A 24151-nucleotide genomic window follows, 5' to 3' on the forward strand; every position below is an offset into this window, starting at 1 on the left:
ATTAGGAACTAGTCCCATTACTAGTTGCCTTATTATGTAATTATGTTTTTCTTCTTTATTTCCCTTGTACCTCCCTAGGGAGGTGGATGTAATTTCCTATTTGTTATGATTGAATTTATATAGGTGTATGGAGAAGCCTCTCCAACACAATCGATTACAACCCAAATATTCTCTTCGCTCTTCTCTCTCTTCTCTTGCTATCTTCTTCCTCCTCCAACTTCTTCCTTCTCTCTTCTTACCTCCTAAACCTAAAATCTAACTTATATATCTTTATCAGCTATTATGTACTACGTATGGCTGTTATGTTATGCTGCTACCTATGTGGAGAAACATGCCATAATAAATAAAGCTTCTACTTATGCTTGATTATTGTGCTTCATGCAGATCACTCTTTGTTTACCATATGTTTTGATCTTAACTCGCCGCAGTTCATTAGCAAAATCTCCCAACCATCTATCCTTCTAAAAGTTTATCTACGATCCTTCACCTATAAGAGTAAGGTATATTTTATTACGAATACTCATTTTGGGAGTAAAGAGACTTTTCCTTATCCTCATAAATCGGACTAACTCTAATTATATTGGTCCTATTTACTTTATCCATCAGATTCCTAGGAATTCCAAGGGTCTCATTTACATAACTATGTCTTCTATTTATTGTTTAGAAACACTTAAAAATCATACACCCCTCTACACCCTCCCATTTTAATTCATTGTCACTGTTTAGTAGATGGTGCTCCCAATAATCTATCAGTTTGGTATACAACTTAATCCATCCTGGTTTTATAAGTCCCCTTTTATCATGATGTAAATTTGGTGGCCATAACATGATGAACGCAAAAATAATAAAGTTTCTCGTTTGATGTAAAATGAAGGGACATGAAGTTTCAGAATTTGGTCCTCTATTTTATGCCCAAGGACTGCAGATAAAGCTTGGGAAGTTAGAAATTTCCCCTACTTTAGATTCGAGACAAACAGAGGAGAGAGAAATACAATGCATATTAACTTTAATGGTCTAGATCAGCCTGTAGTTCCTGATATATCAAAAGGAAAATAAATAAGACAGTACAACACTATTGTCATTGCATTTTATCTATGTGAAAACAAAACAAATAGAAAATAAATTGGCAGAGCTGTCAGGATTTCAAACAACAGCTTCACAAGCAAAATTTGGATCTTTTCCTTATGTTATTGTTATCGAGAGTTTGAGACTCTCGGTATTAGCGCCACGCTAATACCGAGAGGAGAAAGAGAAAGGGCAATTTTGGTCTTAGGAGTTTATTTTATTATTTGGTTATTTATTGTTATACCCTTTGTTTTATGTGTATTAACTGAAGTTTTGAGGGAAGAGAAATTTAACTCCTTTTCTCCAAGGTAATACGATCTTGGGGTTCTCTCCCTCTCTCGTTTTCTCTTCTTCTTCTTCTTCCCCTTCTTATGTTTCTGCTGTTATTCACATGGTATCAGAGCTATAGGCACAGTTACAGCTCTCGGTGGGATTCTTTTGCTCCTCTCTACAGCCTACAACTGAAGATTGAAGTGTGTGAGAGAACTTGAAGACTTGCGGTTTCTTCTACTCTTCGTTTGAAGGGGTGCAGCATCCTATGCTGTATTTTGGGACTGTTTAGAGACTAGTTCATGATATAATTAAGAACTAGGTCTTTTTTGGAGGTATTTTATGGAGTTTGATGGAGTAAAGAGTGTATTGGAAGCTGAAAATTAGAGTCGACATCACTTGTCAGGGTTTTGGATCGATTTTTGCAGGGTTTGTTGGAATCAAATTTTTATCCTATATGTTTGGTTGGATTTTTTGGAGAAGTACTGGACTGTTTCAGCCATTACTTGGAAGCAGAATTTGGGACAGAATTTTCATGGAATTCCTTCTCTTTACATTGATTTCTGTCAGGGTTTTGACAAAATCGATTTTGGCCAGGGATTTTGAGGTCCGAATTATTTCCTGAATGTTATCTCTTACTTTTTACATCTTTACTCCATCGGTTTGATCTTACATAATGGGTGATAATCCGAAGGCAGTGATGACTGAAGTTTCCTCTTCCTCCTCCAATCGTATCACTGAAAAGAAATTGGAGGGGATTACCAACTTTCAACAATGGAGAAATATTATTAAGTTGGTTTTGACGGGACGTGATCAGCAGGATCACTTATTCAAGATTAAACCTAATGATGACCCTTTATGGAATATTGTTGACAGTAGAATCTTGGGACAGATACTGAATTCTATGGAACATCAAATTGTTGATTTGGTGACACACATTGATACGATTAAGGAGTTGTGGGAGTACCTTAATGTTTTGTACTCTGGACAAAACAATCTTTCCCGCATCTATGAGTTGTCCCAGGAGTTCTATAGGGTTGATCGAAAGGGTCGTCCTTTAACCCAATACTTTGCTGATTTTAAAAGGATGTATGAAGAGCTTAATTCACTTCTTCCTATTACTTCCAACATGGAAGAAATGCAAAATTAGCGGGAGCAGTTGGCCGTTATGGGTTTTTTGGGAGGACTTGGGAAGGAGTTTGATTTAGTCCGTTCCCAAATTCTTGGTGGTGACAAGGTAGCCACATAGTCTGAAACTTTTTCCAGAGTTTTGCGTGTTTCTCGTGAGAATTCTCCGGTTGTTGATACGTCAGCTTTGGCCTCTTTTCGACCCAACCGTGAGCCCAATAGTAGGGCTGGTAATGGTGGTAGTGGTAATAGTGGTGGTGGTCGTGGACGTGGGGCTGGTTCTGCTAGACCACCTACTTTGGGTACTTAAAGTACTTCTGATGGTTCGAATTTGGTGAGGACTTGTCACCATTGTGGTCACCCAAGACATATCAAACATTTTTGTTAGAAACTTCATGGCAAACCAACTCAGCAACAGTTTGCCAATTCTTCTACAACTACAGAGTCTATAGCTTCCGTATCTCCACAGCCTGAGTGGAAGACCGTGAAGATGCCTGATGAGGAATATGCTCGTAATATGCCAGTTTCACTTAGTTTCAGATTTCTCAATCAACCCAGCCTCCAACCGCCACCTTTATTCAGACAGGTAATGCTACTGCCTGTATTTCGACTGCTACTCCTCGTCCCTAGATCATCGATTCTGGGGCTTCGGATCACATGACTGGGGTTTTAGGTACTCTTTCTTCCTTCCAAAAATCTGCTTCTAGTGTTATTTTAGCTAATGGTTCCTTAGCTAATGTGACTGGTTCTGGTACTGTTCATATTACACCTTCTTTATCTTTGTTTTTTGTTCTCTATTTGCCTTATTTCCCTTTTAGTCTTTTATCTATTAAAAAGTTTTTCAAATCCCATAACTGTTCTGTAACCTTTTTCTCGGACTCTTGTGTATTTCAGGATCTTACGACGAAGAAGATGACTGGTATTTGGTAGAGGTCATGAGTCGGGGGACTGTACATACTTGAGGACACTTCATCTATGGCGTGTACTGGTGTGGCGTCACCCTACTAGATTCATTGTCGTTTGGGTCATCCTTCTTTGGCGAGTTTAAAGCTTCTGGATAGTTATTTTCGGTCTCTTTCTAGTTTAAATTATGAGTCCTATCAGTTTGGGAAACTTCATCGTGTGAGTTATCCCCCTAGAGTTAATAAACGGTTTGACCAACCTTTTTCTTTAGTTCATTCAGATGTATGGGGTCCGTGTCCTGTCACTTCTACTTTGGGTTTTCGGTACTTTGTTACTTTTGTTGATGATTATTCTAGGGTTACCTAACTTTATTTAATGAAAGATCATTCAGAGTTATTTTCCATCTTTTGTGCCTTGGTGAATGAGATAAATAATCAATTTTCGACTCCTTTGCGTATTCTTCGTAGTGATAACCTTAAAAAATATTTTTCTGCTCCTTTTGCTGAATTTATGGTCCAACATGGCATTATCCATCAGCCCTCTTGCACTTACACCCCACAACAAAATGGTGCAACTGAGACGAAGAATAGACATTTAATGGAAGTTACTCGTTCTCTTTTGTTTAAGATGAAAGTAGTTAAATCTTTTTGGGCTGATTCTATTTTGACTTCATGTTACCTCATTAATCATATGCCTCCCTCTATTTTAGATGGTGGAATTCTCTTTTCTTTGCTTTTTCCTTCTATGCCATTGTTTGTTTTACCACCACGAGTATTTGGGAGTGTTTGTTTTATTCGTGATCATCGTCCAAGCGTTTCCAAGTTGGATCATAAGGTTCTCAAGTGTATGTTTGTTGGTTATTCTCACACTCAAAAAGGTTATCGTTGTTATTCTTTTGAGTTGCGAAAATATTTTGTTACCGCTGATGTTTCTTTCTTTGAGTCTACTCCATGTGATAGTTCATCTTTTACTGTGTCTGACTTGGATGATGATCTCCTCATTTCCGTTGTTCAGTCTCTTGTTCACCATGTTCCGCAGGCTACCTCATCACCGGCACCTCTCCCTATTGTGTTTCAACTTCACCAATGGAAAGAATGGGCTCCCCCACTCCTGCGAATTCTGTCCCATCTAGTTCTTCGCCGGCAGATCCTGAAATAGGTAATTCTCCTTCTCCTTTGGAACCTCCTAATCTTGATATTCCTATTACTCATCGTAAGGGTGTTCGGGCTTGTACCCAACACCCCATATCTAACTTTGTTTCCTATACTGGTTTATCTTCCACCTTTCATTCTTGTTTACAAACTGTTGAAAATCATCCTGTTCCTAAGTCTGTTATAGAGGCATTGTCCAGTCCTAGTTGGAAAGCTGCTATGAATGAGGAACTGTTGGCATTGGAGAAAAATCAGACTTGGGATCTTGTTCCTTTACCCTCAGGTAAATCTGCTATTGGTTGTCGATGGGTGTATGTGGTGAAAGGGAACCCTGATGGATCCTTGGCTCATTTGAAGGCACATCTTGTGGCGAAGGGATATGCCCAAGTAGATGGTGTTGATTACTTGGATACTGTAGTGAAGCTTGCTTCTGTTAGAATTCTGATTTCTCTTGCTGCTACTTACCATTGACCTTTGTATCAACTAGATGTCAAAAATGTTTTTTTCATGGGGATTTGAATGAAGAGGTTTATATGGAGCAACCTCCAGGGTTTGTTGCTTAGGGTGAGTCTGGCTTAGTGTGTAAGTTGAAGAAATCTCTGTATGGGCTCAAACAGTCCCCTAGGGCTTGTTTTGACAGGTTTACTGAGATTGTGTTAGCATGTGGGCTGACATGGTGTGGTAGTGATCATTCAGTGTTTTTCCGCCATTCTGGTGTGGAAAAAATATTTCTTGTGGTTTATGTAGATGATATAGTTATTACAGGAGATGATGTTTCTGGTATTGAAGGTTTGAAGATTCACTTGCAACAAATATTTCAGACCAAGGATCTGGGAAAGTTGAAGTACTTCTTGGGTGTGGAAGTAGCTCAGTCGAAGAAAAGAATTTCTCTCTCGCAGCGAAAATATATCCTTGATCTTCTTTCAGAGACAGGAATGTTGGGTTTTAACCTCTAGATACTCTGATGGATCCCAATTTGAAACTTATTGCTAATGATGGTGATGTCTTATCTGATCCTGAGAAGTATCAGAGGTTAGTTGGGAAGTTGAATTACTTAACAGTGACTAGGCCTAATATAGCCTTTCCTGTTAGTGTGGTGAGTCAATTTTTGTCTGCTCCTTGAACGTCTCATTAGAAGGCTGTTATACATATTTTATGCTATCTTAAAAGGGCTCCTGGACGTGGTCTTCTTTATAGTGATCATGGTCATGGGCGGATAGAGGGTTTTTCGGATGCTGATTAGGTAGGATCTCCAGTTGACAGAAGGTCTACTACAGGTTATTGTGTGTCTGTTGGAAGGAACTTGGTGTCTTGGAAGAGCAAGAAACAGATAGTAGTTGCTCGTTCCAGTGCAGAATCGGAGTATAGGGCCATGGCACATGTTACTTATGAACTGATGTGGGTGAAACAGTTATTGGTTGAGCTTGGGTTCGTTGATGATTCTCCAATGCAATTGTGGTGTGACAATCAAGTTGATGTCCATATTGCTTCCAATCCTGTGTTACATGAATGAACGAAACACATTGAGGTTGACTGTCTTTTTGTTTGAGAGAAGCTTCAACAAGGGCTGATTTATCCTTGTCATGTTCGTACAAGAGAGCAACTTGCAGATGTATTTACTAAGTCTTTGGGGAGTGTAAGAGTGGATTATATTTGTAACAAGTTGGGCATGATTAACATCTACGCTCCAACTTGCGGGGGAGTGTTATCAAGAGTGTGAGACTCTCGGTATTAGCGCGAGGAGAAAGAGAAAGGGCAGTTTTGGTCTTAGGAGTTTATTTTGTTATTTGGGTATTTACTGTTATACCCTTTGTTTTATGTGTATTAAGTGAAGTTTTTAGGGAAGAGAAATTTAATTCCTTCTCTCCAAGGTAATATGATCGTGGGGTTCTCTCCCTCTCTCGTTTTCTCTTCTTCTTCTTCCCCTTCTTATTTTTCTGCTGTTATTCACAGTTACCTATCAATTTTCTGAGACATTGTTAATGGCAGCCTGAATTTGCTCCACGGTTCGCCCCTTTGTTTCAGGAACTAACTTGGTCATGAATAGGATAGCTAGTGCATTAATTATTGCAAAGAGGATAAAAGTATCTGAAAACCATAGAAACCACACAAATAGGTAATTCCAACTGCTTTTATAAGTGCTTAAATTTATGACTTTACATAACATATCACTGAGGTCGCTAACCTCCACATCGAATTAATATCCTAAGTGTAGTAAGTGGACTTAAAAATAGTGAAGTTTTCATCTTAAACAGACGTTCACTCGATCAAATATTAGATTGAGATTGGATGGATACTAGTATAGGTTTTCATAAAAAGTTGAAAAAAGAAGGAATTTTTCTTTTCGGAAACGCCCAATCAAAGAGGTGATAGAATGTCCCCCTAATTATTTCAGAAGGAAAGTTGGGAGATGTTGCGTCAAGAATTGGGGACGAAGCATGAGATCCTCGCGTGCCATGCCGATCCTGCAAGGAAGAAAACAACACTAGAGTACCAAGCCGAGCCTAATTTGCCACTCCGATGCCTAAGTCAGAACTCTTTAGCAACAGATAATAAACCTTGAATTTAAATGATCATGGAAGGAAGTTACCCAGTTATTTATAGGCGATTGGTAGAGTTCCACAGGCAATGGCATGTCATATTAGGGAAGGAAGTTCCCTCGACATGAGTTTAGGTGATTTAAGAGTCCTTTTAGAGATATGGATAAGCTCTCCAACTCATTACACCTTGTCAAGCTGGATTGGGGCGATAATTTAGGGCCGTTAAGGCCGTTCTGGCTCTTTATCGAAACATGATTCCGTAGTCTTATCTGGGTTAGATATCGTGACCAAGTCGAACTGCTACTAGGGTCAGGTCGTTAGACTGGGCCTAGCTCGTTCGCGGACTGACCTTGCCAGTTGTATCATCGGTACATTCGGTCCTTAATGCGCATAACGTTACACCTGTCACCCTCCTATTAGGGAGACGATTTTATGACGTATCACGAGCCCCCCACTCCTTCGGACGCTTGCGTTCAGAGGGAGTCGAACAGGCCTCATTGAGGCCGCTTCCCTGCTTGATCTCTTGCTTCGAGGGTGTCATTAAGACATGACGACTGACGGTTGTTAGCCGCGTGATGGCTCATGTCACAAGTGACGCGTGGCTTTGAGCCAGTATGGTGCCTCAAGTAGGACTACCATCGTTCGTCCTCTGCCGCTGATTCCTTTCATCCTCGACCGTTGGATCCCGACGATTCGCTTTCCTTTCGTACCTATAAATTTGCAATCCCTTCTTCCCATTTCTTCTCCTGCTTCTTTGTGTTACCTTGCTCTCTCCTTGTTTTTATTTTTCCTATTCTTGGCTCATTCTTTGTTTCGCTCGTATCTTCGACTCGCTTGATCATTCCTGATCGGCTCATTCTTTGTGCGCCAGCTTGCTTTCTTCTTTTGAGTCATCAATCTTCACTTCGAGCCAGTAAGTTTTCTCTTCTTATTTCTCTTATGCCTTCTGGTACTTCCTCCTGAGGGCATAGTACGGGCTCTCACGAAGTTGCTAGGATGAGTGACAGTTCTGACCCTGATGTGAGTTCCGAGGGAACTCATAATGAACAACCCGTTCTATTTCGGTCTAAGAGCTTCGCAGCTCGGTACAGCCATTTAGGAAGTTCTTCGGCTAACCCGCCAAGGGAAAGCACCCTTGATTCTGCCCAAGCTCTCGAAGAGCAAACTGTTGAGGGCGGTCCGGCCCATGAGGAGGAGGAGGAGGAAGAGGCCCAAGAGGAGAAAGGGCCTAATGCTGGAGAGGATGATGACAGTGAGTCTGAAAGCTCTGACATTGGTGATGTCGATGGGGTCGTTCGAGGGGCAAACTCCTACGAGAGTGTCCTGAACGACTGGGCTCTGGCGGCTTTACAAAGCCAATATCAAATAATCCCTCAAGAGGTCCAGATGCGCGCCCCGACTAAGATCGACAAGGCATGCTACTTCTGCGAGGACGAAGTGTGCCTATATGAGGTCACGTTTATCTGCGATCTTCGACTCCCTGCCCGGGACTTTGTTGTGACCACCCTCCACCACTTTACTCTTTCACCTGGCCCCCTGGTAGCGAACTCGTGGAGACAGATTTTTAGTTTTTATATGTTTTTTACTCGGCTCAATTGGGAGTTAACTGCCTCCCTTTTTGCTTATTTCTTTATGTTGAAGAAGACGGTCGGGGGGTGGTACTACCTTTCTCTCCGCCCCCTGAAGGGGTCGCTGAAGTCAATTCACATATGCCCTAATCGGCCAAGAAGTGGAAGGATCGCTTCTTTTTTGCTCAAATGCCCAAAAATCCCCTTCGGTTGGAGTGGAGGGAAATCCGCCTCAAAGCCGTGAACTGTTTGCCCGAGCTGAGCCCATACAACCAAGAATCTGTCAGCGTGTGCTTAGAGGGCAAACCCTTTGACGTCGGCAAGTTAAAAAGGGAAGACCAACTGGCTCGCTATGCCTTGACCTCGGCTCAGGTTGAGTATCCTCGGTCCGGGTAGGTGGTCTTTTTATCTTGCTTTATCTTGATTTTGACCTGTGCTTCTCTGTCTGTGCTTCAGTGGACGTTCGACTGGACTGTAAGGCGTTTAAGGCCGATGCGGCTGAACGCAAAAAAAAGCTAGCGGAGGACCAAGCAAACCGCCAGAAGGCCGCTGCTAGCTTGAACATCGCAGGTGGATCTTCGAATGTTCTACCCCAGGACAAGGGTCATGTCGCTGAGCGCGTCCCTCAGGCGACTTCTGTTATGGAGGAGAGTCGTAAAAGGAAGGGGAGGGAGAAGCCTCTCGAGACAACGGATCTCCCCCTTCAGCAACATCCCAAGAAGAGCGCCCTTTCTGTGGGCACGAGCGGGGGGGGTGATTACCCTGGAGGACGACACCAGGGAACAGGGGAAAGAATGTCCTCAAAAGAGAGCTCGCCTGGTCCCCAAGTGGGAGATTTACGCGGGCGACTCCATCTTCGAAGACCCATTGATAGCACGGGAATGGCTTAAGCAAGGCCGCCTCCCAGCAGATCGTACCGCCATTGAGGACTTAATCGACGAGGAGCTCGTTACTTCCCTCCACCCGGTCTTGACCTTGGTGGGTTCTTTGATCCTCTATTCTCTCTTTTTTTTGGAAAAAAAGCCGCCTTCTGATACTTTGAGTTCGCCTTTTCAAGTTATTGATGCCGCCTAATGGTTGGAGAAGTATCACAACCTATATTTTGAGGAGAAGAAGGCTCGTAAGGCTGCGGAGGCCCAGGTGCTAGACTTGTCAAAGGACAATTCGTCGCTAGAGGATAAGGCCAACGACTTGGAAGGGGCATTCTCCGCTCTGACCGAAAGGAAGGATACTCTGGAGGAGGAGGTCGTTACCGCTGCCAAGAGGATCGAGGCTTTGGAGAAGGAAGTGGAGGACCTTCGGGTAAGTAGGGACGCGATCCGAGCTAAGGCTGTGGAGGATTTTAAGAAATCTCCTGAGCTTGAAGCCTTCGTCAAGGGGAAATCGTAGGAGGCGTATAACTATGGTGTCAGCGACACCGTTGAGTACGTCCTCGATGAGGACCCCAAATTTAATTTTGAAAAATTCGACGTGTACGTTCCTCCTCCGTCGAAGTCCTTGCTCAGGCTGCTTCTAGCAAGGTTGTCTCCGACGTCCAAGATCAAGATCGCGCTGCTGGTCCCTAACTTTTCCCTTTTCTTTCTTCTTCTTCTTCTTCCTTTTTTTTTTTTTTTTTTTTTTTTGGTAATGTCGGACCAGCCTTTGGACCTTGTAAAAAACCTATTCCTTCATGAAGTGAAGTTTTTATTTGTCTCGTTCTTGTGTTCTTTGTTTCTAGTCATTTTTCTATTCCCTTTGTGAATAGTCTTTTAGGATTGGTCTATTGTGCCCCTTGGGGACTTTGTGCCGACTTATGAGGTCGGTCTTTTGTGCCCCTTGAGGACTTTTGTGCCGATTCATGGGGTCGGCCTTTTGTGCCCTTGGGGACTTATGTGCTGACTCATGAGGTCGATCTTTTGTGCCCCTTAGGGACTTTTGTGCCGACTCAAGAGGTCGATCTTTTGTGCCCCTTGGGGACTTTTGTACTAACTCATGAGGTCGGTCTTTTGTGCCCCTTGGGGACTTTTGTACCGACTCATGAGGTCGGTCTTTTGTGCCCCTAGGGGACTTTTGTGCCGACTCGAGAGGTTGGTCTTCTGTTCATAGCTCTGAACTCGTAACTTGTAAATAATAGGGAGATGAACATGAGATTTTATTGCGAGTATTCGGAAACATACATAGGCCAAAAAGCATGAATACGAACTTTATTGATAAAAAATTTTCAAATTCTCCGAGTTCCAAGGTCGGGGTATTTTCTTTCCCCCCTAAGTCTTCAAGTTGTACGTGCCTGGGCGTATCTGCTTGGCTTGGAGACCACATATGGACCTTCCCAGTTGGCGGACAGCTTGCCTTTTTTTGCGGTTGTGATGCTCTTGCTTTCCTTAGGACCAAGTCTCCAGCTCTGAATTATCGTTCTTTTACTTTGGAGTTGAAGTAGCGGGCCGTTCTCTGTTGATAGGCCATGTTTCTCATCAGGGCGCTTTCCCTAACTTTGCCCAGAAAGTCTAGATTTGCTCGTAACCCGTCCTGGTACGTTCTCTCGTTGAAGTTGAGAACTCTATGCGACCCGGCCAATACTTCCACTGGTACCAAGGCTTCTGTTCCGTATGTTAATCGGAACGGGCTCTCCCCAGTTGGTGTACGAACGGTAGTTCGGTACAACCAAAGCACACTCAATAGCTCGTCTACCCACTTTCCTTTAGACTAGGTCAACCTTTGCTTTATCCCTGCCAGAAGTATGCGGTTCATGACTTCAACTTGTCCATTCTCCTGTAGGTAGGCTACTGCAATGGATCTGAAAACTATATGGTAATGTGCACAGAATTGCTTGAACTCGAGATTATTGAACTGAGTCCCATTGTCAGCGAGAGAACTTCTCCATCTGCTTTTTTGTGATTCTTGCCAAGGGCTTGGCTTCTACCCACTTTGTAAAATCCTTCCCCCTGAGGCTGGGGTGAAGTCACCGAGTATGTCCATTCCCTACATAGCAAACGGTATGGGACTGAGGACGGAAGTCAGTTGTGTCGCGGGATGATGAGGAATTGGAGCGAACTTTTGGCATTGCTCGCACGTCTTGACGTACATTCCTGCATTCTTGGCCAATAAAAGCCCAAGCGGAGTATATTGTATGCTAAGGCACGTCCTCCCATATGGCTTCCAGATATCCCTTCGTGTACTTCGGCCAGGGTGTATTGGGCACAACTCGGTGTCAAACATTTAAGTAAGGGTGCAATAACCGACCTTTTGTACAATTGTCCTTCAATCAAAGTGTATCTGGCCGCCCTTCCTCTAGTCTTTCTGGCTCACTATTGGGTCCATCCAACTTGGCTCAGTATCAATTTGGGCAACCTCATTCTCTTTCTCTTTGTGGGTTGGCTCGGTCAGTCTCTCTAGGTAGACTACTCTACCCATTTGGGATAGGTCGTCATTAGCCTATACAACGCATCCGCCATCGTGTTTTCTATCCGCGGTATTCTTTATATAGCGAACATTCTGAATGTCGCGATTAGGGTTTGGGCCTTTTCTAGGTAGGCGGTCATCCATTCATCCTTGGCTTCATATTTGACGTTCACCTAATTGACTACCAGCTGTGAATCACTCTTCACAACCAGTCCTTCGATTTGGACGACTCGGGCCACCTTCAATCCTGCAAGTAATGCCTCGTACTCAGCCTCGTTATTTGATGCCAGAAAATTGAAGCGTAGCGCATACTGTATTTTGAAAACTTCTGGGCTGGTTAGTATAAAGCCAGCTATGCTCCCCCCTGAGTTACTCGAGCCGTCCACGAACATCGTCCAAGATGCCTTTGACTCGTTCTCATCTACAGCTTCTTCATCCTGCTCGTGTTCGTCCTCGACCAACGTACACTCGACCACGAAGTCAGCAAAGGTCTGACTTTTTATGGCTATCCTGGTTCTGAACTCAATTTGGTACTCGCTAAATTCTACCGCCCAAGCTACTTGGCGGCCTAACACATCTAGCTTGTGCATTACTTTCTTCAGGGGTTGATCTGTTATTACTATGATAGAATAAGCTTGGAAGTAAGGCCGTAGTTTTCTTACCGCGACCACTGGAGCGAACGCGAGCTTCTCGATCTTAGGATATCTGCTTTCTGCATCTAAGAGAACATGGCTCACGTAATAGACCGGCCTTTGCTGCCTGTCCTCTTCCTTTACTAGTACTGTGCCTACTACCACGGGCGAGGTTGCCAGGTAAATCAGCAACTCTCCTTTAGGGTCGGGTCGTACTAGCAAGGGCGGCTTCATGAGATATTCCTTTTAAGTTTTCAAATGCTTTCTGGCAGGCGTTAATCCAGACGAAGTCTTTGGCTTCTTTGAGATTTTTCAGGGTCTTGAAGAATGGCAAACATTTGTCCCCGGATCGAAACATGAATCTAGCCAAGGCTGCTATTCTTCCATTCAACCTCTGGACTTCTCGGACCGTCCTCGGCGGGGCCATTCCTTGAATTGCTTTGATTTTGCTCGGGTTGGCCTCTATGCCTCGCTGTGAGACCATGTAGCCCAAGAATTTTCCTGAGGTGACCCCGAAGGCACACTTTGCCAAGTTCAACTTCATCTGGTTTTTTCTCAGAACTTGGAAGACCTCATCTAGGTCAGTTACATGGTCGCGGGCAAGGGTATTTTTTACCAGCATGTGATCCACGTAAACCTCCATGTTGCGATCGATTTGTTCCCGGAACATTTGATTTACCATCCTCTAGTAGGTAGCCCCAGCGTTCTTCAACCCAAAGGGCATTACTCGGTAGCAGAAATTCTCCTGGTCTGTCCTGAAGGCGATGTACGTCTCGTCTTCTTCCTTCATCAGTATGTAATTGTACCCCGAATAGGCATCCATGAAACTCAACATTACGTAACCTGCCGTGGCATCAATGAGGAGATCGATCCTAGGGAGCGGGTACTCGTCTTTCGAACACGCATTATTGAGGTGAGTCTAATCTATGCACATCCTCCATTTCCCGTTTATTTTGGGTACCATAACGACATTGGCCAACCAGGTGAGGAATAGCTCTTCCTGGATGAACCCTGACGTTCTCAACTTCTCTAACTCTTCTTTCATGGTTGCTTGCCGTTCTGGGGCAAAGCTCCTTTTTTGGTGAACCGGCTTTCTGATAGGGTCAACATGCAAGGCAAGCTCGGCCACGTGACGTGGGATGCCAGGCATGTCAGCTGCTGACCACGCGAAGACATCAGAGTTGGCCTTCAGGAACGACCTAATATGCTCACGTTCTTCTTAGGTCAGCAGTGCCCCTACTTTAACTGTTTTGGTCGGGTCGTCCTCCCTGATTGGGATTTCGAGCAATTGCTCCACTAGCTCGCCCCACTGTTGTTTCTGTTCGTCCCTGTGGTCACTTACTTCGACCGTGAACGCCACTCCCCTGCACTTTCCTTGGGTGTGCTTTACAAAGGCTGCGTAACATTCCCTTGATTTCTTCTGCTCAGATCGGTATTCCCCATTCTCCGTAGGGAATTTTATCTTCAGATGTTTCATGGAAACTATGGCCCCTATATTGTTTAGGCTTGGCCGACCCAGAATGGCGTTGAACGCTGATGCGACTCAAACCACCACAAAATTCACCTTTACAGTTGCCTGGCAGGGTGTTGTCCCGATCGTTACCAACAGTTCCACGGATCCCTTGATCATTGCAGACGACCCCGAAAACCAGTACAAAGCCTCGCTCTCAGGTTTCAACGCCTCTGGCTCGAACTCGAACTGTTGGTAGGCTTCGTAGGATAACAAGTCTACCGAGGCTCCGGTGTCGACCAGTATGCGATGCACCGGTTTGTTTGCTATCACTGCCTGAACCACAATCGCATCATTGTGTGGCCAGCCTAGCCCTTGAAGATCTTCGTCTAAAAAGGAGATCGATTGGCATGGCTTTGGTTTCTTGTCAGGCAATTCTGCTATGCCTACAAACCGTGTATGGGCCTTTGCTTTTTTGGTGGATTCCTATCCAAGTCCTCCGAAGATAGTAAGGATGGCTGGCCCAGTCATTTGGTTGGGCTCGGCATCATTTCTTCTTCCTCTGGCTCGTTCCTCGCGTCGATCACGGTCATCTCGCTGGTCTTCCTGCCTCAGCTCAACATTAGAGTTCTGCCTGTCCCGAGCACTGGCTCTCCGATCGTCTCTTTTCACGTACTGGTGGAGATATCCTCTCTGGATCACATCTTCGATCTCTTTCTTTAGCATTCGGCAGTCCTCTGTGTCATGGCTGACGTCCTTGTGGTATTTGCAATATTTCTTCTGAATCCTGTCTTCGGGCTTCGAGAACATCGGTCTAGGCCACTAAAGGAGATTTTGGTCTTGTATCTCCATCAGGATGTTCTTTTTTGAGGTAGTTAGGGGTGTGTAGTCTGGACTTCGGTCTCGCTCCTAGTGCAGATCTTACCAATCTTACTTCTGTCTCTTATCCCCAACCTTTTTCTCTTCTCGGTCACCCATTCTCTTCTTCTCTGGACCTTTGCCGTCGACGTCCTTTCGCACCTTCATAATGTATATCATGTTGGCATATTGATAGCAACGATCTAGGAGAGCCGTCATATTGTTGACCAGTTCTAGGGCAAGTGCCAGGATTAGTTCGGTGTTTGTGATGCTGTTATGCAGGGCATTGAATGCCATCCCATCGTCCAAGTCTTTTACCTCCAGCAACTCACTATTGAAGCGAGTGATGTAGTCGGGAATCAACTCGTCAGCCCATTGCCTCACTTTGAGCAGGCTAGCAGTGGTCTTCTTTTGCTTCACGTTGCTTTGGAAGCGAGTCACGAACACGCAAGCAAGTGTAGCCTTCGTAGCAACCAAACCATACAACTTTGTTGACTATGTCATTAGTTGAGCAAAGTCAGTCACCCACCAAGTGAATCGATAATTTCGATACTTGGTTCAAAGATCAAAACCTTGACAAGGGGATAGAGCCTTAACTATAGCCAACTCGAAGAAGCTCTTTATGGAATTAGGCTTCATCTTTGAGAACCAGAGGGTTGCCGCTCCTTTTAGTGAAGTGGGGAAGGTGCGACACGACATGACTTATGACCCTCTGTAGATGGACAACCTTGCATTGAAGTAGTTGATGTGGTCGTTTGGGTTAGTCTTGCCATCATACTCTTCAAAGCTTGGAGGTTTGAAGCCCTTTGGGGAGCTCGGCCTGCATTATCTCTACCGTGAATGGATGTTACCCAGGCGGAGAAAAGGTGTCCGTGGCTTTTCCCTTTTCCAGGACTTTTATCTTTTCGTCAATCTCTTTGAGCTTCTGGTCAAGCTCGTTCTCCTCTGGCCTAGGGACGTCCTCCCTAAGGTTCGTGCCTTGTCGATTGTTCTCGCGATCTTTCCCTTACTCTGTCTGCCTTGTATTCTCAGCCCGGTGGGCTTCTGATGAAGATCCCTGAACACTTTCCTGCCTTGTTTCGCTTGCTTCACTGTGGGTTCTCTCGGACAAGTGGACGGTAATGGATCGCCTTGGGAGCGATCTCTCCAGGGTTCCGCGGGAGCGGGTTGGTAGATCGCCTGTTCTTATCTCCACGACTGGCGGTGTTCTCCGTGCTGTCTGAGACGAGCTTGCTCTGCCGTGTTGGGGGCCTCGTCCGGTCTAGGTTTGGGCGCCTTTAGTTGTTCCCTCCACGACTCGAGGAGCATCTCTGGCTGCCCGCGTTGCGTCCTGGGGTGGTCGGACCATGGGTGCCATTATCGGTATCCTTGTCGGTCCTCGTGCTCCCCCCGCAACAAGGTTTCGTGCCGCGGTCCGATTAGGTTCTGGTCTCGGGTTCGGCATCCTGTGCGGTTGTATCTGCCTTATAAGGTCTCTGAATAAGGCCTCATGTTGCAGCAACTGGTGCTGTAGGTTCTAGATTTGTCCCACCGTGGCCGGAGCGGTTGGATCAATGGGTGTGTACGGTGGAGGCGGGGGCAACACTTCTTCATTGTGCCCGTTATTTACCCCCGATTCACTAGGTCCAGCGCGGGTATTCGCGTTGTTCTGCTGCACCCTTGTCTGCAGGTTGCGGGCAGCTCCCCTGGTCAGCCGAGTGACCTACTGAGCTTGACCTCCTCCCCTCTGAGGACTCTTGTTATGGTTTGCAGTGTTTCGCCCAGCCATTGAGTAGTAGGTGTGAGAAAGAAGTAGTTTTAGGAAATCGTTCCCACAGACGGCACCAATCTGTTGCGTCAAGAATTGGGGATGAAGCGTGCTGTTCAAGATCCTTGCGTGCCATTCCTATCCTGCAAGGAAGAAAATAGCAGTAGAGTACCGAGCCAAGCCGGGTTTGCCACTCCGATGCCTAAGTCAGAACTCTTTAGCAACAGATAAACCTTGAATTCAAATGATCATGGAAGGAAGTTACCCAGTTATTTATAGGCGATTGGGAGAGTTCCGCAGGCAATGGCGTGTCATATTAGGGAAGGAAGTTCCCTCGGCATGAGTTTAGCTGATTTAGGAGTCCTTTTAGAGATATGGATAAGCTCTCCAACTCATTAAGCCTTGTCAGGCTGGATTGGGCGATAATTTAGGGCCGTTAAGGCCGTTCTGCTTCTTTATTGGAACGTGATTCCGTAGTCTTATCTGGGTTATAGCTATCGTGACCAAGTCGGACCACTACTAGGGTCAGGTCGTTAGACTGTGCCTAGCTCATTCGCGGACCGACCTTGCTAGTTGTATCATCGGTACATTCGGTCCTTAATGCGCATAACGTTCACACCTGTCACCCTTCTATTGGGGGACGGTTTTATGACGTATCAGGAGACAATAAAGATAAGATCAACTGGGGGGATGAAGGAATTTGATAGATATTTATCTATCTGAATTTTAGTTTTTTATGATTTTTGTTTGATTATGAAGAGAACCAAAAGGAATAATATGTCTTACTATTCTTACATGCTCCATTAGTAAGGTCACTTTGGTAATAATAATCTATAGTGACTTATGATTTTATCATGAGACCTTGATTTTTCTGCCACATGGCAAACATGAATGAGTATGATAGTTTATTATGAGGACCCCTGCCCATCTAATTGATCAAATTCAAGCCTAAGACATGCACAGGAAGTAGTTAAAATATGGGGTTGAAGTTTCACAAAATTACAACAATGTAATGGTTTTTTTTTTTTAAGGGAGAGGGTTTGGCATGCCACCTGTTCCAGGTATGAGGCCTTGCCCAATGGGAGGGACAGGGTGGTCATTTCCCATGGGGAGGGTTGAGAGATAGACATAGGATGGGCACCCTGGCGGTTGCCCACCTTTTTCCCTTTTTTTATCACATGAAACAACCAGTGCATCAGTGCTTGCTACATGGCAAGTTGTGAGAAATGAGAAACATCACCATCAAATATAACATAATGATGGAATTTATGGCTTATTATTGAGTTTTGACGTGCCAATACTCTCGTACACACACACTGATGCATAGATACTCATGAATTCACTTACCATAGGAGCTCCAGCACATGAGAAAATTAAAAGAATAGGAAACTACCCATGCCCCAATCCAGTTCACGAGAGTTGCCAAGCTGCCACCTGCTCCTTTAACATTTATTGGGAATATCTGAAACCAAAGCAAAGGAATGACTAAATCATAGAAAAGTGTAAATGGGAATAATGAGTTCTTCAAATGTCAAATTACCTCAGACATTATAACAGAAGGGATTATTCCCATTCCTATTGAGAAAGATCCTATGAATACCTGAGTTTATTGATAAATAGGAAAAATTAAAACACAAGGAAGAAGAAAGGGAAAAGAAAAAGGAAAGGAATGGTTCACCAATCACCATGAAGGAATTAGTGCACCCTTAAACTATAAAAACTGTTGATGACATTTTGCCAAGATGACCAACCTGCAATGTAGCGAATTTGATAGGTCCATGTGATGGAGGATTCTACATCCATCCCATTGGTTGAGTTTTATTGAAACAAGCAGTAGAAATCCCTCAAAAGTGAGTATAAGTTGGACAGACAAACAAATACCATTAGATTCTATTTAAATGTAATGGATTTCTAATAACTTTGTGAGACTTTAAACTCACTTTTAACCACTTCTTGTTCTTGTTTCAACTTTCAAGATGAAATTTGTTTGGGTCTTCTGCCATGTTGACAAAACATCACTAACAATTCTCACATGTAGCTTTAATTTATTAATAAGGTGTATGTGCATAGATTATTATTTCATTACCTGTAATCGAATTAAAGCAAGTAGAGGGGCTCCTGTTGACTGTTGTTGCCAGTTCGTGGGCCTGATTGCAAAGCATCTTCACGCATAAGACTACCAGAAAGCACGGATAAGGGGATTTATTAGGATTAATAGTCTGGAAACTACCTTCAAATAGAAGGAAATCTCAACTAGTATGCAGCCTAAGACCAACACTGAAGCAGGAACCTACAATGGAAAATCAACAATTTAATTCCATATTAAGAGGACTTACGTGAAAAGTATAATTTCCCAAGGCATTTTGTGTCACTTCCTACGAATAGAAGGGGTCTTCTTCCAGCCTTATCAAATAAGGATGCACCCAATATTGATACTGCAACCTGCAAAAGAAGATTAAAAGAATCAGTTCTAGTGAGAGAGGTCCAAATCTCCAGGTGAAGAGAGAGAGAGAGAGATGAACACCTGAATACAAGCATAAGATATTGTTCCAGCATTGGAAGGAAATCCTGAGGGATTAAGAAAGAATGTTGAATTTCATATGTTACTTCAACAAATATACTCGTTAGAAAAAAATTACAAGGAACCTTCTTCAAAAGTTTTCTGTTGATAAATTCTCTTAAAAGATGGGAAACCCACCCTATGAAAACTTCAACAGATTGATTGAAGCTTACTATGATCAGGTTGCAAAGGTAATACAAAAGGTATTATAATATGAAGGCCTAACTTGGGACCATGACACAGTTCTATCAAGAACAAAATAGGGTGACTGTATATGTCAAAATGCTATCAGCTTTCTCTGTTCCCTCGATCAGGTTAGCATTGACCAGTCCCTTCTTGCTGGTTAAATCTGTCAATCTATAATCTGTATCAGCTAAGATTGATGATCTGATCCCTAATAACAATGCCTAAACCCTTGCTTCTAGCTGGAATAATTTTAAGCAAGTCCTTTACCTGCAGATACAAAAATCTCACTCCCATAAAAACCAACTCCATTGACTCCACCAAATTGTTGAAAGAACATCAGCCCAACTGTAATCTGATTGTCAAACAATATTTCATGATCATAAATTAAAATTAGAAAGAAAAAAGGAAAGAGTTAAACATCAAAGCTTTTAATAGCAAAAAACTAGAATGAACAAAAGACATATTGCTTCAGTTTCAAAATTCAACAAATGGCTGCAGTACCCAGCCATTTGAGAAAAATGTTTACCACGACAATATGTAAGTATTGTCTTTGAAACAAATCCAGAATTTTGGTTTTAGGGAGCTTCCGAAGAGTTTCTATATTATCTTGCAAAGCAGCTATATGGTCCCTCATCACATTAATTTCTTGTAGAAGTCCTTCAATTTCCAAGTGTATCAGTTTCTTTGAGTTTAGAACAACTTGAATGTCGGCTGCTTCATTAGAAATATCAGCATTCTTTCCGCGAAGTCGTTGAAGAGCAGCATAAAATTCTTTATGGTGGCTCATCTTTGCCTGCAATCAAGATAAGAGTAGATTATATGAATGCCATCCTTTTCTCTGTTTCTCATAGAATGAGCAAGAGTTAATAACATTTACATACTGAAATACCCCTACCAGCCATATGGAAGATTCTAGAATGAAGAATAGGCCTGGAAGCAGGATAAGGCATGGGTTAAGTCCTGCAGAAATACATGTTAGTCCTTTCTCCATTGTCAAAAGAGTGTTAGAGTGACAATCTTCAAAATCCTTAACAGTGCTGAATAATGGAATATGTAATTAGAAAGAATGATAGACTATTACCAACTAGAGCCAACGTCCGCCATGTTAGAACTGTTTCTATGATGAGGTAACCAGACAATCCAATGGCAAACATAAGCTACAAGAAACAGAATAAAAGAAATTCATATGATCCTTTGGCATTTCCTTAATCAGTGATAGATGTATAAAGCCTGAAGATGAATAAATATATTAGTTTTATGAAATTATATGTTCTTTCCAGCATTTCATGTAAGTTTTGATAATCTTGAGTCAGCAAAATTGTGTCAGGGTTATCTATTAAACCTGACTGATTGCTGTTAGGCCTCCTCGAAGATTTGTTGGTGCTATTTCAGCTATGAACACTGGTGCCTGATCATTCATTTTGCCTTTACAGCAAACTTGTCATTAAATAGTACAGAGATGTCTACAATGTCTACATAATATTTATATCTAAAGTAGGATTACAGAGTTTTTTTCTTAATGCAAATAACAGCTAAAACTTGAAAAGGAAAAGAAACATACCACATAGGAAAAGATACCGACTCCATATCCCAACGACAGTCTTCCAGCATCCAATGGCAAGGCTCCCTATATGAGAATCAAGAGGTGGGAGAGTGATTATGTTATTAAGTGGAAATTCAGAGATGGAAGTCCCAAGTTTCAAAATTGAGAGTGGAGAACTCAAAAATGAGAAAAACCTTCCCAAAGTAGATAGCAAGCCATCCTATGACACAGAAAATGGCTGACATTCTCATTGCCTGCTTACATTACATGATACAATGATACAATTTAGAAAAATACAGATTATATTATTTAAGACCATTAAGTTTTATATGTTTAATGCCTTATGCCGATAAATCTCATTGGAATTTCCATTTGATTACCCCTTTCCAACCAATGAAATCAGCTATCATCCCACTCGTGATTGCACCAATTGTCAAGATGGAAGCAAACAATGAGTACTGAAAAAAGAGTTGGAAATTTGGAGCCAATAAACTGAAGATTTGTATGTTTACAATGTGCTCAAGGGTTACATTACAATTCAGTGGTCGGTTGTAGAAAACTGGTTTTCCGATATCTTGAAGTGCTCTCATAATCAATAATATCCTGATGCAACTGTCTAATTGGATTCAATTGAATAAATCTGCAAAATAACCTCGGTCAGTGGTAGATGGAGATCCTTCCTGATGGCAGCCTGAATTGGTGATGAAAAACCTATCTGAACAAACATAAAGTGATCAAAAAGCATCATATTTCTAGGAGAATGTCTTATTTGAGGAATTTATTACAGGAATATGTTGATTAGATAACCAACCCCGAGTTTACAAGTTGCATTATTTAGAAAAAAAATTTAAGATTATAACTATCATGCCCCTCTAATGAATTTTCTCTGCTTAGGGCAGCAAACTAAGAAATTTGTCTTAGCTAGGTTTAGGGTTCCATCAGACATCCAAAGATCATGTCCATTAAGTGAGTACTGAGTTCTATATCTTCACATAAGCAAAGATGGAGATGGTAAGGCAATGTAGATAAATTACAAATCAGTAATCCCCTCTGCAAGTCATATTTGAATTCAATTTATTGTTGTCCATCTTTGTTTATTTCTTTTGATTGAGACGAATTTAAGGTATAGAGGTAAAGGCTCAGAAACTTACAGAGGAACCAAATTCGCAAGAGCCACAAACAGCAATAAATGTGCTGAAGTAGACCATCCATAGATGTTCCTTGCTACTTTTTCTAGCTCCATCTACTCCACCATAACAACATTCATCCCTTTCATGATGTATAAGTGGCCCTCTTGTATCTTCCTGCACTCTGTTGTAACCATTTTCTATGCTCTCCTCAATGCCCATTTCCATCTATCAATGCACAGAGGAGAGGGAAGAGAAGGGGAGCTTTCTTTCTTATAGTAGTGTGAGACGGTGGCTCTCATTCCTCTGTTTTCGTTTCCCCATTTCCAACCTTCCCATAACTTGAAATTCGATAATAGTCAAAGAAGTTATCAACCCTTCCATGGGAGATTGATTGATTTGTTGACCTTGCAAGCACTGAAAAAGTGCAATCAACCAAAATCTCTCTCTCTCTCTCGTAAGAAGAAAGTGACTTGTTGGTGGGAGAAAAATAAAAGACAGAAAAAGGAAAGAGGGTCTTCTAATTCTATCGACCATTGAGTCAACGACCGATCTGTGGCTAATAAATAATGGCCTTTTGGAACTCAGGAGGAACTTGTTTTAGAAGTCGATGAGTTAACTCAGAGGTTGACTGACACATAACTCGCCCCTTCCATATTGATTTCTTGACTCAAGGACTCATTGTATCGAATAATTCCAGCTTTGGAGCAAATTGGGCAATAAGTCAACATAAAGTAGTGTATAATGAATGAAATTTTATATGAGGAATTAGTTGATGATCTACCTAAGTTTATGCAGATTTTTTTTCTTTTTGGTGAAAAGACATTTTATTGATGAGTGAAACACAGGCTTCATTTACACAAAAATGATGGCCAAGGAGTGGAATTTGATCATTCTGTCACAACACTCAACGACAAGCCTCCCTAGCCAATGTGTGAGCTACGTGGTTAGCTTCCCTTGGAACATAGTAGAAATCACAACACATAAACTTGGTAGCAAGGTACTGAATATTCTGGATGATGGGGATGACTTGAAAAGAAGCATTCATAGGATTATTCTTAAATCAATGTATGACTTCACTAGAGTCCGATTCAACTCTGATCCTTGAAATTCGTTATTGGTCACGGTTTATGTAGATTGAACATGGTTCAAGTACGCAGTATTGGATTTGCAATTGGTCACAGTGAAAACCGATATGGGATCAGATACGGATTGGCCTAGTATCGGCTAATACACTGAGTCAGCATACCTTTTTAGTATCAAAATCAGCTATCAGTCAATATTGGCGGAAAAAATGATTCTCCAATTCGAATTATGTCTATTATGAGAACCATCATCTAGTCCCTTTAACTATTAAAAAAAAAAAAAGAAATTCTCCTAAATAGCTACGACACCACCGTGGCTATATCCACCACCACCCTCACATCATCCATAACCACCACCATAGCCACTGTGGTAACCACGGTCTCCACCACCCTAGGTCTGAGCTTATTAAGTTGTAATGAAGTTTAAGACATGACCTCCAAAAGATTGTAAAGGCTCAAATATGCCCCCATGGTCTACCCAGAACTTAGCAACTTCTTACCCCTAGAGTTTAATCTAAGAAATTTGGTAATTTTGCCCCCCCCCCAAATGTTTTGCTGAAAAACTTAGTGCTCTTGCCCCCAAAGGTTTATCTGAGAAGTTTGGCAATGTTGCCCCTAGTTACTTGTAAGATTTTTTCCAACCTCGCTTTCCCCCAAGACTTCCACCAAACTCATCAGTTCTTCTCCAAATTTCTCGAGCAATTCACCACTGGGAAATCCGTATACAATGGACCAGGATCCTCTGCAGTATCGGCAAAGCGGCAGTGCACATCTGATGGTACAGCAGAGCTCACGTGGCACACATGGCCTCTACTGTGCCGTCGGATGTGCACTGCCACCCCACCGGGTACTGCAGAGGATTTTAATTCGTAACCCTCCACCTAGTTTCAGCCTTATAGAGGACAAGATAACAAGAACGGAAATCGAAAATAGATAATGGAAAATATGCATGAAATGATG

General features: G+C 42.7%; 1 protein-coding gene across 1 annotated transcript in view; it reads right to left on the reverse strand.

The window, feature by feature from the left end:
- Positions 1-22334, reverse strand: part of LOC122643221 (sugar transporter ERD6-like 7) — a 79020-nt gene extending 56686 nt beyond the window's left edge. Inside the window, exons 1-7 of the mRNA XM_043836867.1 lie at positions 22131-22334; positions 21632-21694; positions 21360-21437; positions 21174-21233; positions 20998-21063; positions 20779-20844; positions 20518-20593 (exon numbers count right to left, since the gene is read on the reverse strand). Of these exons, the coding sequence (XP_043692802.1) occupies positions 20518-20593; positions 20779-20844; positions 20998-21063; positions 21174-21233; positions 21360-21437; positions 21632-21694; positions 22131-22334 (613 nt within the window). The remainder of the gene's footprint in view (positions 1-20517; positions 20594-20778; positions 20845-20997; positions 21064-21173; positions 21234-21359; positions 21438-21631; positions 21695-22130) is intronic.
- Between the last annotated feature and the right edge of the window lie 1817 nt (positions 22335-24151).

This window comes from Telopea speciosissima, chromosome 10 (genome assembly GCF_018873765.1).
Source record: "Telopea speciosissima isolate NSW1024214 ecotype Mountain lineage chromosome 10, Tspe_v1, whole genome shotgun sequence".
Taxonomy (NCBI): Eukaryota; Viridiplantae; Streptophyta; class Magnoliopsida; order Proteales; family Proteaceae; genus Telopea; species Telopea speciosissima.